This window comes from Heliangelus exortis, chromosome 5 (assembly GCF_036169615.1).
Source record: "Heliangelus exortis chromosome 5, bHelExo1.hap1, whole genome shotgun sequence".
Classification (NCBI taxonomy): domain Eukaryota; kingdom Metazoa; phylum Chordata; class Aves; order Apodiformes; family Trochilidae; genus Heliangelus; species Heliangelus exortis.
This window is the reverse complement of record NC_092426.1, coordinates 31,084,855-31,103,315: the sequence shown is the minus strand read 5'-3', so window position 1 is coordinate 31,103,315 and position 18,461 is coordinate 31,084,855. Positions and strand designations below refer to the sequence as shown.

Genomic DNA, 18,461 nt, shown 5'->3' with positions numbered 1-18,461 from the left:
ATCAAATCCTTTTAAGTAGTTCATGTGAGCATTCTGTAACAGAGTGGCTCAGATTCACTGACCATATTTCAAAATCTTGGCTGGTTTTTCAAAAATATCATGTACATACCATGTGTTTAAATCTTAGTACATGTGTTTTCACTTTCCAGCTTCCTGAACAAAATGTGATAGCTAAATGGAACAGTTGGTGTTAACTGTGTTGGGTACCTGTTCAGTTCCAATTGACCCTCCAGTTATTTGTGCTGCAAAAACAGGTTTAAATTTGTAAGTCTTGGTCTGCAACAATAAAGAATGATACATAACAATATTATTTTTTTAAATCTGAAATTCTCGTTTATTTATGGTTTTATTCATTTAATGTCCACCACTGTATATTGTAGTATGGATTTTGAATTACTTTTGGAATACAATATGCTTTATTCATATATTAGAAACATTCACTTAGGGACAAGAAATAAAACCAATAAACATTTGCTAATCTTAATTTATTATGTTTAGTATAAAACCTAACCAGTTTTGAATATAAAAGATGTCTAATCTGTAGAATCTCAAAAAAAAAAAAGGCAGTAATTTATATCTTTGAAATGTTTTTCACTGGCAGCTAAAGAAGAACGCAAAAGAGAAGAGAGCAGTTTGGAATATGCACAAAAATGGTAAGGTTTTTGCTAGTATTTTCTAACAGTTTATTTTGGTCAAAGATGGTATTGATCTTAGGAATTACATTAAATAGGCAAAAGGATCTGTATTTCAAAGAAGTAATACGCTTTCTCAAAATTTCTTATGTAGTCTTCCAGGAAAAAGTTCAGTTGAGATTTTAGCAAAACAGTGAACTGTGTCTGAGGCTTTAATTACTGTCAACATTGAACTGAGTCAGCATTTTACAGAATATTGTAATAACTGATGAACTGCTTAATATAGTACAAAGATATTCTATTGTCACAGAGCATTTTCATCACTTAGGCTGTTGAATGAAGTACACTGACAGTGAAATCCTGTTTTTCTTGCCTGAATGGCTGTGCCTTACTTAGGCCATAGGAACAAAAATAGGGGGAGAAGTGAGATAAATTTATAGAAATATAGTAAAATATCTAATAAATTAGTATTCATGATAAATATCTTACCAAATTATAGTATTGTGAGAGTGGAGGATCTGCCTTTAACCTTATTTGTGTTAGTTATCAAACTGCTATAAATTGACTGGGGTGAACTAATTTTTAACACCTTATCAGTATTTTTTCTTCATGGTCACTGAAGGGAGATCTATGGTAATTTGGATTTTTATGTTACTTTTCTGAGCCCAGAGTCACTCAGCCTAACTGAGATACCTATGCTGTTCTTTGTAGACAGTCAGGAAGAGAGAGGTTAGCAGCTCCCAGATGCACTTGTCTTCAGTGAACCATTCCCGTTGCCTTGCAGAAGTTGTCTAAGTTGGCTGAACTCTATTGGCTAACATTTACTGGGGCTTTACTTCTTAATTTCTTCTGTCAAGGGTGATAGCTGGCTGGCCTGTTTCCTTTCTACCTAGCCACGAACCCTTTGTGGCACAGGTGATTTCATATTCTACCTGCTGTGTAGCCTTTTGGGAACTGAGTAGGCTTTCCCGGCTCAAGGAGTTAGTTGTCTGATGCAAAATTTGGGTTTTTCAATTTCTGACTAGACATTCAGTGTTTTAAATTACTGCTGAGATAACTGGTTATGTATAAAGGTCAGGAAGCTAGATTAAGCTGGATGAAAGCAAACCAGTGCTGCTGGGGGAAGGGCTGAAGATGAAGAAGGGATGAGGAGTGTCAGGATGAAGGCAGTGAGAGAAAATGTGCTGGAATCAAGAAACCTGGAGTGTGCAGAGACAACTGCTCCATCCACAGCTGGGATGGAGAAGGGTTCTGTTAGGAAGAAGGGAGCACAATGTTACTGAGCCATTATGTGAAGCAAACCTGAGAGTTTCTGCTCTTGCTGCTTCTGACTCAGCTCTCCTAGGCAAAGGGTATGAACAGCTGAGGAATATTTGCCCTAAGTGGATATAATGGAAAATATATTGCCCAGTAGACATGAGCTGTTTTAACAATGTGATTATGAATAAAATATTTTATTATTCTTAGGGTCTGAAATCACAGAATGATTTACATGAGTATTTAAAGCTGTATTAGCTTATTTATTGCTTTCTTCTTTTAGTGTTACTACAGGCCGGACACTTTCAATTCTAAATATTGTGGGCTTATTCATACTTATTTCTTCGTGATTCCTGTACCATGGATCACCCAGAAACTTGAAATATAGTTACATGTTTCATTAAAAATCTATTCAAGAAATTTAAAAGGTCGAGGTTATTATATATGAGGATTTTTTCACTTTCAGCAATATGACTGTCAGCATATTGGCTTATGTGGCTAAAACAAAAAAGGAGCTGGAGTATATATTCTTTTTTTTTTTCTTTTTTTTTTTCCCTGAGCTAGTGTATGTATTTTTGTTATGGCTACTTTATATTCTTCAAGCCTATCTAGAAGCTTGAATCTCAACCTCAGACAAAAAGCTTTGACCCTAACATTGGCAATTCTGTCTGAAAACATGCAATATGGACTATGCAAATGAAGGTATAAGTTAAGAAAGAACTATTTGCTGGAGCTGCATCTGTTGCTTAAGTGACAACTGTGAACTAGTTGGAGACTCCTTACAAATCTAAAATTCCTCTTATTTTATTTTCATGATTTATACTTACAGTGTTCTAGATCCTAGGACAGCTGTAGGCAACTGTAAAAAAAATATAACTTTCTTTTGCTCTAATAAAATCAGTATTTCAAGAAAAAGGAGTAGTTTTGAAATACGTTGTTAGCTTTCTTTGTAAATGAATGTACATTATTTTTAATAAGTATCACAAAATCTTCTGGGATTTTTTATGTCTGCTTGGCAGAGAAAAGGGATTCAACCTTTACAATAGTGAGCATACTTTTCTTTTGGTTAGGTAAGTCTCCATGTACATAGTCAGGTGAATTGTTCTGTTTTATCTGTGCAAAGCAATATCATAAAAGGTAAAAATGCACATCAGTTAAAATACTATTGGAAATACAGTTTATAATGAAAGACTACTTTGAAAATATCCAACTGTATATGTTTCCGGAGTCACGTTATTATAAAATTTTAAAGCATTGACATCTTGGCAATGAATTTTCATAAAACATAGTAACTGCTTATTGACACATGTAGGAGGAGACCATTTATTTTGAGTTAAAAATCAGCAAACTACCTGTTGGCACTGTGTGGCTTTTATGTTGCTACACCCAGTTCTCCCTATGTACTGAAAGTTATTTTTAACCAAGCCTGGATATTTTTTCCTGACTTGGCATGTGATGCATCCGTAGTTCTTCAATAAAGATAGATGGGATAATAAGATCATAATGGAATTTAACAGAATAAAATTAGATAGATATAATACAGCATTTCCTGAAATCCAAGAAATGAAGTTTTTCTCATTAAAATTGAATGTCCTTGATTTGCCTGTGTGACATTTCTCTGTGGTGGCTCATGCATCTCTAAGATCTCCTGGGAATGAGGTAGGTGTTGGAAAGTTACTTACACTCAGCAGGGACGGCTGCTATGATTTCCAAGGCTAGGGGAAAGTTATTGTAATTACCAGCCTTGACTACTGAATCAAGAACCAGCCCTCAGAGAAACTATTTCCCCACTGGGCTTCTGTGTTGACAGTTTTTTTTTTTCCCCCTCCCTCGTAGCTTTGAAGAAACAGTGGGATACTTTGGGATAAAGCCAAAGCCTGGTGAGAAGGAGATCACACCAAACTACGTTTTCACGGTGTGGTACGAATTCTGCAGTGACTTCAAGACCATTTGGAAACGAGAGAGCAAAAGCATTTCCAAGGAAAGGTAAGGTTCTAATAAAGTCATTAATACCATTTTAGATGTCTGGGAAACTGTTCCTTCTCAAACCCAACAAATTATACTCCTATATTTCACAGGCGTCATTGTTTTCTTTCAGATCTAATGGACATCAAGGAAAGATTATTCCCTCAGGGTGCGTAGGAAAATTCACCAAAGGCATGCTGTCCCCACAAAAAGATAAACACATATAATCTGATAAATTACACTTTTGTAACCCCTTCCAATTACTAGCTAGTAAAATGAAAGGGGAGCTGTGCTAATTTGTAACAGATTGCTTCTCTGTGCATTTTCATGTTGAACTAGCCTAAATGAGGCGATATTGCTGTCGCAGACAGTACAGACAAATAAAAGTGAATGCTTTTCCAGTTAATATACTGCACTTGCATCAAAGGGAAGCCCCAGAGATTCAGGCCACACTTAGCACAGTGTCGAAGCCCCACACTGAATTTACAGCACTACTTCTGACTTTTGGTGTCCTGCTGAGGACATCAAACTACTTGCCGCTAGATCTCACCACAGTCTCCTGATTTTATTAGTTAAGAGTAAAAAAAAAAAAAAAAAAATCACCAAAAAACCCCTTCAATTATTTCCTTGATTTTCTTAAAGAAGATTAAAATATTTTACAAAGAAAAAACCAATTCCCCTACCAGTGTACCATACTTGCCGTATCTCAGTCCATTTGAAAATACATAAAGGGTGATATTGTGGTCATGTTTTGAAAAAGAATGAATTAATCACTTTGAGCATGAGTTATAAATCCAGCTGCTTATTCCAAAATTGGCACAGTTTTAGAGAAAAGCATCTTAAAAAGTATCAGCAAAAGGAGTAAAGTGAAGTACACTAAGGTTTTCCATTTTGTTCCAAATCAGTGGGGCTTTTAGATTCATTTATCACAAGTAAATTTATAAAGAACAAGGTGCAGCTATTAGGCATTCCCAGTTATCAACCTTATCAATATTGTATTACAGATGTTAGACATTTGAAACACTTGGAAGTTGTATCTTTTGGTATCATCTCTGTTACAAATAGATTGATTTTAGAAGCTGACACCCACAAACACATAAAAAGGATATTCTCATTCCTTGTGTCTAGATCAGTATGTAAGTTTGTTTCATATGTTAAAAAATATGTAAAATAAACAGTCACTAGAAGTTTGCTGTAGTCATGGTAAGGATCACCTCAGGGATGTATTTTCCACTGAATCATGACTTATTTTTGTTCCAAAAGCAATTCGATGGAATACAAATGAACTATCCAAGGGAAAAAAAACATCCAGACCATACATCCATTCCTTTTTATGTAATTAGCACCTTGCTGTTGGCATAGAATGATACCTTCAAAGAAATGGAATTAAAATGCCTTGTAAATGTTTTAACAGTGCTTCACATCTTAAACTCTCTTGATACAATATTCAAGAAATCTTTGTAAGTGACCTGTTACGTTTGTGCTTTCCTACTGAGGTGACATAAGAATCTTAGTAAGTAAATAAAATGTCCAAATAAAAACAGAGCACAAATATTTCATCAGTTCCTTTGATGGATACCTTTATTCTTCTTCATAAATATGAAGTAGGTTTCATAGCACCAATTAGCATAATACTTCAAAGTGCTGACACTTTCTGGATTATATATACTGTTTCAGAGTTTACTTCAGATTATTTTTATGAAGTATCACTAATTTCAAAAGGACAGTTCATTGTCCTTTACATTCAAAATTTGGGTGATCCATCAAGTCAATGAGCTGCTGAAATTAGCAGCCTTGTGTAAAAAGCAAATTAGAATGACTGAACTGTTTTCATCATCCTGATATTTTTGTAATGTGCTACCAAAAAGAACCTATTGGAATGATGGAAAAATCTCTTTTCACCACCTGGGAATGTCATGTAAAATCATGACCTTTTAAGGGTTCTGTTTTACAAAGTTTGAGACTAACAGTTGATGAGCTGCTGTCCAAGAAGTTTTGAAAGCAAGCTGAGAGTCATTGTGCATATTGGTAACTAAAAACCTTAGTATGAGAGGAATGGACAGCTGTCTTCCTTAACTGCCTAATTAATTGGATGCACTATTTGGTTTGCATTTTTAAAGATTGTAATTTAAAAAAAAAAATCTGTTTATCATCAAATTCTTTTGTGTTGAAGGGAATTTTAAAGAGGAAGCATTAGCAGTGTAACAATGTTTTCAAATTTGGATTCTGAAACTGAGGCATTGATATCCCTGTGTGAACATACTGACAATTGGATTGCCTTTCAAATTTCAGGAGGAGATGCATAAACTCAGTGTGAATTGAGTCTGAACTGGCTGGTCACATAGAGAGCTAAAAATGGTTTCATGGTGTGTACATTTATATTGGATTGTTAGTGTTGGTTTATATTTTGTCTCAAAAAGTATGGCATAGAAAATTCAAATTTTAATTATAATATGCAGAAATAGTGTTATGGAAAGGTAGTTTTTAAAATGTACTAGCTTAAAATGAATAATAATAAAAATAGCTAAAAAAATATAAGGTTCCAAAATTAAAATTTTATAACCAAAGCAAATGATTTTGTATTATATAACAGACAACTTTAAAACCTCTGAATTCCAGGAGAAAAAGAATGCTTACTTGAACTAAATGACAGTCTCAGCTGCAAGAGCCTTCTTTGTCTAAAAGATACTTGGCTTCCCAATGTAACACAACTGTAGAAATCTAATTAGATTTCTATTAGACTTTTTCTTAAAGTAAAGGAGGTATTTTTACTGAGCTGCCCTGCCTTTAACCTACCATGAAAGCAAATTAGCTGCCTGGAAAATACGGTTGGATCATTGTCTCTTTCTCAGACAATATTTGCACACCAGTCAGGACTGCAAGACAGCACTGCAGATAGATAAACCTAGATTGGTATGATATGATATGTAAATGACTGTATAGATAAAATTAAGAAAATATTCCTGTTATATATATAGGGCAGTTTTCTTTCAGACCCAGTATTCCCTGAAATACCAGAATTACATGACAACACATGCAACACAATACTCACCAAATGTTGGAGATGACTTGGGTTTTTTTAATGTTTCTCCAAAACAGAGGTTTATTGTTGATTGCTTTATGATTTAGTATGTCTGTGCATCCAGGTACATCAACTCCTTTTTTTGCTTTCTTCTCCATATAAACTTGATATTATAACTGAATTGAAGACTGAGTTGAAGATATGTTTTTGACACTTAGACCATGGTAGATTGTATATGATTCCACTCTCATTTTGGTTTTTTAGACTACTAATTTTATTTGCAGTGTGCATACCTATGAATTCAGAATCAAAATATGTATTTATAACAAATTATATATGCACACACATATATATATATATATGAATGCCTATCTGTAAGTGTATTAAGTGTATTTTAGAAAGATATCCGAGCCAAGTCTGAAAATAGGGATTCAAGTATAAGTACAGAAAAATGCTAATACTTTGCATTGAGTAATTTCATCACAAACTATGTCTGTATGTTTCACAAAAGAAATGTAATAAGTATTATTATTACCCATTTATTGGTATTATCCTTGAAATTTGATATAATGAGATACAAAAGGAGTAATTGCTGCTAACTTGACTCATCGTTTACACTGCAAAAATAAGATTGCTACAATAATTACAATACTGGATTGAGCCGTCTCATACTGAACACACATACAAACTTTATAGTTCATAATTCAGAAAAGAAAAAGAGAATCAAAGTTTATCTCATTAGCTGAAGTCATAATAATTATTTAATGGACAGAAGTGCATACTTCATCTTAAAAATGTGACAGAAGTTCTATTTTTAATGGGACCTTTTCTAAGAGTTCCTTTTTAAAAAAGCCTTCTTTTTCTTGAATTCCATCTGTAGAACAAAAGATGTTGATGGTCTCATCTTAATCTTCTGAAAAAAAACATAATGTTTTGTTTGGTTTTTTTTAAGTCACAAAGGTTTGAGAAGTAGGAACTCTGACTCTAGCAATATAGGTAGCTAATGGTAAAGATAAAACATCCCAACAAAAGAAAAAGCAGTGAGCAGCACCCAATAAAATTTTGTTTAATATAGTAAATTAGAACTGGGTGTAGCTTGCTACCCAACTTTTCCATTTATGAGATACTGAGTTAATTATATTTGTATACTGTTTTCTGCACAGGGAAACAGTAAGTCTTGAGGAGTTCTTGATAATAACATCACATTGTCATAAGAGAGAACCTGTAAATTGCAAAATCTCTTAGTCTCATAGTTTGCTTCATCAATGGTTTAAAAGATTAAGTGTCTTCTTCTTAAGAAATGACTGACATTAGACAGTAACATTTGCCACAGAGATAGTAGATTACATTTTCATTTTCAGAATCACAGTGAGCAAGAAGCAGCAATTGTCTTCCGTTTGAAATATTATATCTGTTTTAGATCAAATTTATTTTATAACTTGAATTTAAAAGTTAATTTCTCTTTTATCTATTGTATGTCACATATATGTTACTTAAGACAATTTAAAAAATGTAAGAGTCCAGATTTGCAGGCATTTTGATCAATTTGTACTATGGCAGAACTACACTGTCCTGACCAGTAGCCAAACACTTCAAAACAGGGCATCCTTCAGGTGTCACACAATCCATAGACATGATAAAAGCCAAAATATGAGTGCAACAGATCTTGTTTATTTGATTTGATAATATATTAATGGCCTAACAAGGCAAACTGACATTACAGCTTAAATTAATTTCAAAGAAATATTTGAAATATGATCATTAGGTGACTTTATGGCTTTATTCTGGGAGTTCCTTGTTGCAACACTGAGAAAAAGCAACGTATTCATGAGAAAATTTGATCAGAGCCCTACAGCATTACCATGCTGGAGGCTAATGGTTTGTAGTCATATAAAGCTTTTGAAGTGAGTTTAAGTTAATTGTGATTGAGTGAAGAAAGAGAAGAAGGTGACCTTCCACGTCTGCATTCCACATGCATTTTTGGTAGATTTTCGGTGGCCAGTGTAGCCTCTGTGTATGTAGGACTGAGACAGCTGATACATGAGTTAATGAAGAATTATAACAGATTGTGTAGTAATGCAGAAAGGGAGAAAAAAGGAAGATTTTATATGTCTGACAGTACAAATTGATATAAGAAAAATGGATGAACAACTGTTACATATGAAGAGAATTTCCAGCTGGCAAAATATTCTGTGCATTATACCTGCATTCATTGGCTCTCCATATACACACCTTGAGATCTACTAGTGGCCAGCTCAGAAGCACTGAAACATGGTTTTGATCTGAACTGGTGTAGCCTATTTCTTCCTACTGGTTTTTCTTAGCCATCAGTTTTTCTAGAGGCATTAAATCAGATTTATCTTTTTTTCTTGTGGCTACAGAGCTAATATTTCTCACCCACCTATTACAGATATTCAAAATACTGTCAATAGACCCAGAAAAAGTAGAAACATATCAAGCATTTTAGGAATTTCAGGTTTGGAGGCATTTTACACTGACAGTGGAAATACATTTTACTGTATTCATACTGGTTTAGTTAGTGGACATTTATTCTAAACACAATTTAAAGATTGATCAAGAATGACCAAGTTCTTTCTGGAAGATTTAAGGGTGAAAGCTTAATCAAACCAACTGTATTGTGCAACATGCCAATAGAAGTGGGCAATGTTCAAACTTCATAGTCTGTTATAAGGTTCCTGATAGTAAAAAGCCAACTAGGCCTCTATAATACATAGATAATACATATAATACATATGTGTATTATATATAATACATATATATAGGTTACATTATATACATTTATATACATATATACATTATATACATTTATATACATATATATACACACATATATATTATATACATTTATAATACATATACATTTGTCTTCCAAAATTTTTAGACTAAAGTGTAGCCTGAGATATTGCATGGGCTACCAATATTTTCAGGAAGTGGTGCTGTTACTTAATGAGTAGTTTATGGGCTGCATACAGAGATTATTTTATGACTGAGAGCAGTAAGGCGTGTAACATGTGAAAAGAATTTGAGCTATGGGGATATTTCATAGTTTCTCAAGGGGAATCTCTGCTCAGCTGTGTTAGGGATGTGGGCTGGGTATGCAGCTTGGCTCTCTGTTGGACACTTGATGTTGACTGTAGCTACTCCTGCTCATTCATGTCCACCCATATCAGAGGATTTGGTCTCCACAACAATCCCTGTGCCAACGCAGTCTTCTGGGAGAAGTTTAAACTTCCAGTCATGGAAAGCTCAGGTGGCACAGAATTGTCATTCCAAGATGTTTCATAACCCAGAGCTATCCACATAACCCACCAGCTGCATGGAAGGAGCTGGGGGAGTGAAGAGAATGGATTATTCCAGATTGTCGAGGGGCTGAGAAAACCAGACCATTTAATCCCTGGATTCACACACCAGCAGATTCTGAATGTACATGAGTACCAACTGGCTTGTTCAGAAGTGATCCCAGTTTTCCAAACTGGGGGCTTTAGAGCATGGAGCCTGAATGGGAAGCAGGGGTGAAAACATCTGGCTAGTCCCTGGCTACATAGTGTCCTTTCCTGTAAGGAGAAAAGGTATTTCCATGAGTTCAGGAAGGAAGCTTTTAATAAACATGATTAAGGGTTGGACTTGATGATCTCAGAGGTCCTTTCCAACCCAGCTGATTCTGTGGTTCTAAGAACTTATTAGTCCCTGTTATCTTTTTAGCTGGTTTTTGTACTGTGTGAATGGTTTCCCTGCCTCTCTAGGTGGCCCTTTCTGCTATGGAAGGTTCTGCACAAGGAAAAATGGTAGAAAAAACCTAGAGGCATACCTAAGTTTAGCTGGCAGAATAACCAGTGACTAGCTAATAATGCTCTAATGTGTGATTTTGTGGTTTGTTTGGTTTTAGTTATCTGTTTCAATAACAGACTCAGTCAAATGTGCATTCATTCAATTCCAGACACAGGTAAAGAATATTGTGTGTGTTTGTAAGTTTTGATGGAAGGCTGTTAAAGCTTTTAACAGACAATTAAAAGTACCTGTTCCTCTCCATGTTTTTTTTAATGAAAGCAAAATAATGGAAAAAAACATGAAGATTAGGCTTCTTTTATTAGCCAATTTTATGATTTTGAATTCAATAGTTTTCATACTAGTCCATTTTTCTCATTTAAGGAATAATGCTTCAAAGCATAATAGCCAGGTCTGGTATCCTGTCCATGTTTAACAGAATTATTTTTATTTATAAGGCACCTTTACAGCATGAGTGTTTCACTAATGTAATTACTAAGCTAACTACTTTCTTAAAGTATTTTTTAAAATATCTTAAACAAATAGTAAAATATTCTTTAAGAAAATTCCAAATAATCACATTCCTTTTAAACTGTGCACCTATGTTTCTAATAATGCCTGCTAATCTTATCAGTCTTATTTTAGCAAGAGTTTCTTCACCCAGGAAGCCAAAGTGTGATATATAATTAGTCTTTCATTTTATGAGACAAATATAACGTGATTCAAAGCATGCTAGTGAGGTGGTTTATTTTTATTTCTGTATTCCAAACTTAGCATTCTATTTTTAAAAATCCAGTTTTCTTGGAAATTGTGTGGATATGGTATAAAATACACAGAGTGAGGCCTGAATCAGTCACAGGAATAATTTTCTGTTGAAGTCCAAATGTTTATAATCACTCAAAAACTATTCAGAAAACACTAGGACCAAGAGAATATGATAGGAAAAAAATTCTAGTCAAAATAGGGAAGAGCTTTGAAGTTGATCCCCTGCTGTGATTCTGCTGAGCCTGAGTTCTGTCATTTGAAATACATCAAGATCTTTCCATAAACCTTTTCACTGTAAGGAATAGCACCCTGTCCAGTGGCTGCTATCATCTACCATTAAGAAGTAAACTTTGCTGATTACGAAAAAATTGTAAAAAGATGGCAAACTGGCTTGCTGCTCTGGTTGGTTATCTGTAGAAATGGATGAAGAACACTTAAATAGTAAAAGTTTTTCAGGTATATTTAAAAATGTACAGAATAATAATTTCATATCTGTGTATTTGAGGTTGTTCTTGCAGCTTGAATCAATATTGTAGCTAAGTAGTGTTGAAAATAAGTTACTTAAAAGTGGTGTAACTGTTTCCTCTTGTTCGTAAGCACTGGAAAGTGAGACAGTGCCAGTAACTACCCAGCAGAAGCTTCTAAAATACATAGCTTGGAGAAGGAATTTTACTTTCCAAAAATCGGTATACACAACAATGAACATACAAATGTGTTCTATATTTTTTGTAGAAGTTGTCCAGATTCTAGTTTCCTGCTAGCATTACAGCAAGTACACATCAGTAATTGCAGCTATAATCCACTTTCCTTTTTGCCTTTCTTCCAAAATTCCTCAAAAATTGAGTGTGTCAAAAATGGTTTGAACTGGACATGGTATTTTAAATGCTTTTTGACTGGCCATAGCAATTATTTCTGCCAGTGGAAAAAATTCAATAGGAGAAGAAAGCAGAGTTTTTTAGCTCAGGAGTGCCAAGAAATGTGTTGTTTATAGTAAAAGACTGATTTGGTGTGCTTTAGTGCAAATTGGTTTGCTAAGTTCTCTTTGTTGTAACAGTTAACTTGCAACTTTTTCTCTCTGCATTATGCATATAGAATTGTAAAGGAGGTGTTCATAGCATCAGCATTTTAAAGGCACTGATAACTGGGCAGCTTCTGTCTTAGGAATGCCCAGATTTTTCTTTTCTTTTTATCACTGTTTAGCACACGCTTTCCTCTGCCCTTTCTGCTGTCTGTAAGAGAAGAGTCAAGTTAAATTCTGTTTATTTTCCTCTAGATTAAAATTCTCCCTGGGTTCTTAAATCCCTGCAGAAACAAGGGTTCTCTATGCAAGACTCTAAAAGCAAAAGGCAAGAAACTGAGGAATCATATCTGTGTTCTTTCCCCTTATCTCAATAGTCCTTTCAGTGGAATGCTCTGTAGCTGCACACAAGACAGGTTTAGCTACCCCTAGACAAGAGCCCCTTCTAATTTGCTCTTCTTCATATGACCACATCAGTGAGGCTGCTTAGACAATTCCCTGTAAAGCAACAGGGAAACGTTAAGGAAAAACTGGCAGATGCTTTGATTTCAAGGCTTTCAGAGGAAATATAATGTGTAGCCTGGCAAGTGGCCTACTAAAATAGTATATTCTATATATACAACAGATTGAGCCAGCTAGCTTTGTGGTTTTGTTTTGGTTTTTTTCAGAGGAGTATCTTCTTGTCTTGACACTGCAGCTTTTTTGGTGGGAAAAATACTTCATAAAATCCAGATACTCCATAAAACCCAGACCCTGCAAGAACATAGAGATTGTTTGACTGGTGATATTTTCAGTGAGCCATGCAGGCCACAATCCTTTTCCTTTTATTTTCTCTATTTAAAAGTGTACTCTGATCTCCTTTTCATACTTTATTAAGTGCCTTTGAATAGTAATAGCAGATTTGGGGCTAATGTACCTAAAAAGAGTTAGGGTAATGGTTCTTCGAGAGGTACAATATATTCCGGACAGAGTATTGCATCTAATGATGTTCTTTTCTATGTGTTTTGTTTCAGAATTAAAGTGGCTCAGCAATCAGTAAGCAAATTAACTGCAGAGAAGAAAGTTGAAACGAAGAAGATCAATCCTACAGCTAGCCTGGTACGATGTGTTTGTCAGTGTGGCATTCTGAAGGGGTTTGTGATACTGGTCTTGTCCCTGAGAATGCTGATGAGGTTCTGCTCTGTTAAAGGGTGACTTAGTATGGTTAGTGTGCACATAGCAGAGTGATTTTCTTCCCAAGGAGAAATTTTTAAGCTTATGCCCTATGGTAGTCCAACAGTTCAGTTTGAAATTTACTTTAGTTGTGCCTAAGCATGACTCTGGTATTTGAGATAACAAAAGGAGATCCTATGAGGAGAGGCTGAGGGAGCTGGGGCTGTTCAGCCTGGAGAAGAGGAGGCTCAGAGGAGACCTCATCACTCTCTACAACTCCCTGAAAGGAGGGTGTAGCCAGGGGGGGGTTGGGCTCTTTTCCCAGGCAGCCCTCAGCAAGACAAGAGGGCACGGTCTCAAGTTGTGCCAGGGGAGGTTTAGGTTGGACATTAGAAAGAATTTCTTTACTGAGAGGGTGATCAAGCATTGGAATGGGCTGCCCAGGGAAGTAGTGGATTCTCCATCCCTGGAGATATTTAAAAAGAGACTGGATGTGGCACTCAGTGCCATGGTCTGGTAACTGCAGCAGTAGTGGATCAAGGGTTGGACTTGATGATCTCTGAGGTCCCTTCCAATCCAGCCAATTCTATGATTCTATGAAAATATGACAGCAGCTTTGGTTTCTTACCTGCCTTCCACTGAAGCCCCTTCTGTTTTCTTCCATGCTCTGTCGTGCATGGAGGCTCATTGCATATATTTGTCCTGAGTGTCTTTTTTTTTCCAGAAACTTACAAAATCTTGTTTGCTGTGTTGAATAATAGCAGAAGGGACTAAATCCCCATTTTGTTCCTTGCTGTTTCTCAGTTTTTTTGCTATGACACAAAATGAGGAGTAATAATTTGTGGGCAAGGCACATAGGTTAGATTAGCATTTCTCAAACTGTAGGAAGCAAGAGGCTAAGGGAATGAAATGTACTTGAAGGAATCAGTGGAGTATTTCCATTCCCAGCAGGGCTTATCAGTTGCAGGACAAGCATCAGAGATCTGAATGACTGCACTTGCTTAGGGGAGAGGTCATTAAACAGCATAATCTAGGTAATGCTAAATAAGAGCTTTTATTTCAGTAGAAACCACTCCAGACAGGAGGAGGTCTTAGAGTCACATGAATTAGAAATATATTTGGTTTTCTCTAGCTGTGTGAGTCTTCAAAGAGCTGCATATTTTTAAAGGTACATAGGATTTGACGTGTTTAGCTAAAGCAAGCTCAGTTTTTCTACACTGAGTAATGAAGTCATTCTGAGCCTTCCTTGAATGCTCCAGGTGTTGATTTTTTTTTTTAACTACAGAAAGCTAATTTAATGTGACTTTTTTAGTACTTCGTGGTCTTCTAGTCCAAATGGTTATGCCATCTTGAGGGGAGATGGAAAATTATAGATCAGAATTATAATAAAACTCTTCCTTTTGATTTAACAGAAAGAAAGACTGCGTCAGAAGGAAGCCAACGTGACTGCCAACTGAGAAAAGGAAGACAAAAATGATATGGTGACTTCATACCTTGCATGATACTTTCCTACACCCATGCCCCAAGGAGCACCTTGTGTTAGACACTGAATTGTGCTTTGCTGATCTGCTCCAAGACAATCCACTAGAGACGTTTCAGTTCTTTCAGAGGAGGTTGTACATTCAGTGGAGGGAATTCTAAAGAGGTTTTTATGGGAGAAGATAAAATTATTTTCTGTAACTCTTCCTTACATTCCTTAAAATGCATCTGGTTGTTAATGGTTATTTAAAGTACTCTGTGAATAATATATTAATAGGGAAGAGCTAAAACAAGTGTTTTGGATGCTGAGTTAAGTGCTGACTAACAACCTGTAGGTTATTTACAGGGCTTTGTGTAGATGAGAGCATATATGCCCTTCAGCTCACAGAAGACTCTTCCATCATGCTTTTTGTTACTTCATCAGTAACAGAGCTGAAATTGACTGATTCTAAGTAATTTTGCCATGTCTAATTATTGGATGTGTCTTTCTAAAACTGATTAAATGTAATTATAGATTTGTGCTGTATTTTACTATAAATATTTTTATAGAAGCTTCAGCTTATGCCATACATTGAAATTGAAACAATATTTTGCACATGAAAAGGATTAGCTTCAAAATCTTTAGTTTTATGACTGATGGCATAACTGATTCATTATTTTTATGGTTTTAATCTAACATTTCCTAAATTTTGAGCTTCAAAAGAAAAATTACAAAAATGTATATTTTTATTCCAGTATATATCTAAAATATCAGTTCCATTAAGTGGTATTAGTCATTCATTGAACTAAAATGCAACAATATATCTCCATGAATTTACACATTTGCCATTAAATCTCTGGCTTTCAATTCTGTTGAAAGCTTTCTTTAAAGAGTGAAAATCTCACTCTAAAATACATTATGCAGCCTGCCTTGTCCCTCTATATTTCTATGAAGAATGCATCCATCATACATACATATATATATTTATGTATATGTATGTGAAAAAAAAATAATTCTAAGTAAAACTTGAGAAAGAAATAATAGTGTCTCACTATCCTCTAATGCAATAACCATTGCTGGTAAAGTACCAAAGCCTGAAAAAAAACCCTGCAGAAAATTAACTGTTCTTGAAGATTCCTATGGTATTTTAAAGATTTGGATTCTTAGAAGGAGAGACCTAGAAGCAGAATTTATTTTAATGTAAAACAGAGAAGCAATTTTTAAATTCAAGTAGGTCATGGCCTATAAATAGGGACAGTAAGCTGGGGAAAACACACTTCTGCTTGCTGTCCATAAGGGAGAAAATAATAATGGTTTCTGAAGTTTGTAACAAAGAGAAATAAGGTGAAGAAAAAAAGTACAAAAAGGTAATAGGGGGTTAGTTCTTTGTTTAGAAGCTGGAAGAAATATACGTGAGACAGACATGGATTACCTGTAAAGCAATTGGACAGAGAAACTGTGATGAAACCTAAGGCAAAGTCATGCCCAGGAGATCTCCATTCATTAAGTACCTTGAAGATTTCATATATTGCAGGTTTCTTAAATGAATACCTTTCTCATTCCTGCATAAATAAAAACAAAGAGTCAAGATTCCCTTTATGTTTTGGAGTTTCTAGCTGCTGCAAGAATACAAGATGTGTAAGCATAATTTTATGAATACAGTCAGTAATATACCAGCAAAATAATCTGATTTATAGTTTGACTATTCCCATTGCAGGGAAATAAATTCCAAAGATAGAAGTTTTTTTGTCTTCCACCAAATGATAAATTACATTGATTTCCAATGTTATTAGTGATAAACAACAAGAGCAATAATGCTTATAAAAGCCAAAGAACAACAGCAAGCAAGGCAATTCTCATGACTGTTTAAGCAAACAGGTGTTGAGTTTTGATATGGTTTTCTATCTATGGTGAATATCATGTATATTGCCATTTGACTCGATCAGGAATTTCTCAGAGAAATGTTTTATTTGAAGTGTTAATCATCAAGGGTAGCACTGTTTGTGAAAAGGATTGCTCTTGAAAATTCTCATCAGAAATATGTTACAGAAAAAAGCTTTTAAGTTATTGAAATATCCTGTTTAAAAATTTCTAAATGTGAAGTTTAATTTTTCAGTTCAAATTGACTTTTAATTTTGAAATGTTGAAAAATGTATATAAAAAGGGATTAAAATTAAAGTTATTGACGTAAAGTATACCTTGATCAGATTTATAATTCTTTTTTCAGATTGTTAATTTGCCACAGTTTTGAGAATTTAAGCTATTTCTTTTGAAGATTCAAAAGTTACACAGCACAGAAACACTGTTTCTTCCTCATCTTTTACTGCAAAGGTTTTCCTCTAAAGAGATCATGATTCCAGCTTCCCCATTGCTTAAATCCTCTACTACTAGTGAAGATATTTTTAAGTAAAAAAAACCTAATTGAGTCAGGCTGTTTGATTCTTAATCAAGTCATTAAGACTCTTGGATGGAATTTGTCAGCTCAACATCACACTCAGACCCCCAGTGCCACCTAAAAGTGGTTTCAGACAGTGCTGGAAGTGATGATGGTCACCTGCTGACCTGAAGAGTTGTATGAGAAGAACTATTATCAGATGTTCTATATCTATGTAAGCTGTTTAATTATGAAATATTTAGACACTACAGACATATCAGGTGGGCATCAACCAGCATTCATCCTGGGGTCACCAAGTGTCACCAAAAAGTTATATTGTAGGCTTGCATTTAGTTTGGTGCCTGACTTTACCCTCAGCTTGCTAGTCTGGGGGGGATAAAAGAACAGGAGAAAAGAAAAAGATGGGATGGTACACGAGTGTCTTGGTATGTATCTGCATTAATGTCAAGGGAGTAAAAGTAAGGAGCAGACTAAGTGAAGCCAAGCAGCAATAGCCAGCCAGTTACAGTTTTCCCAACTATGTAATTTAAAATACCTCTACACAACACTGAAGTCACTTTTGTGACCACAAGTAGATGTGGCTTAAGAGGGTTTTTTTCTATTTTGTTTTGTTTTCTGCTCTTCAATTACTGCCAAGCTTCTCAAAGTCTGCAAAGCAGAGCACTACTAAAACCCGTATTACTCATATTTTAGGTGCTTATTACCCAAGATAATCACAAACATTACTGATTTACAAATTGAATTATTTGGAGTAATTTGGTTTAGATGAGTAAATATTAATAATTTGTTACTTGCTCTTTACCTTATTTACAACATCACCATTTAGTGATTTTAAAATGAAAGACCTCTCCTCTTAGCATCTTTGAGATATTTTGACAATATACATTATATTTTTGTTATGTTTTTATTAATCTATGAAAACCACCCAGATGTTTTGCCATGACTTATCTATGTAAGTCTATTACCAGATACTTTATTGTAGGGTTCTAAATGTGTAGATTTTATATTAA

At 34.9% G+C, this 18,461-nt stretch overlaps 1 protein-coding gene across 4 annotated transcripts in view; it reads left to right on the top strand.

Moving 5' to 3' along the window:
* Nucleotides 1–17,251, top strand: part of FMN1 (formin 1) — a 189,882-nt gene extending 172,631 nt beyond the window's left edge. For all 4 annotated transcript variants that reach the window (XM_071744341.1, XM_071744339.1, XM_071744340.1 and 1 more), the window contains 4 exons: nt 602–653; nt 3,726–3,875; nt 13,459–13,543; nt 15,010–17,251. In XM_071744341.1, coding sequence (XP_071600442.1) covers nt 602–653; nt 3,726–3,875; nt 13,459–13,543; nt 15,010–15,054 — 332 coding nt within the window. In that variant the 3' untranslated portion in view covers nt 15,055–17,251. The remainder of the gene's footprint in view (nt 1–601; nt 654–3,725; nt 3,876–13,458; nt 13,544–15,009) is intronic.
* The last annotated feature ends 1,210 nt before the right edge of the window (nt 17,252–18,461 follow it).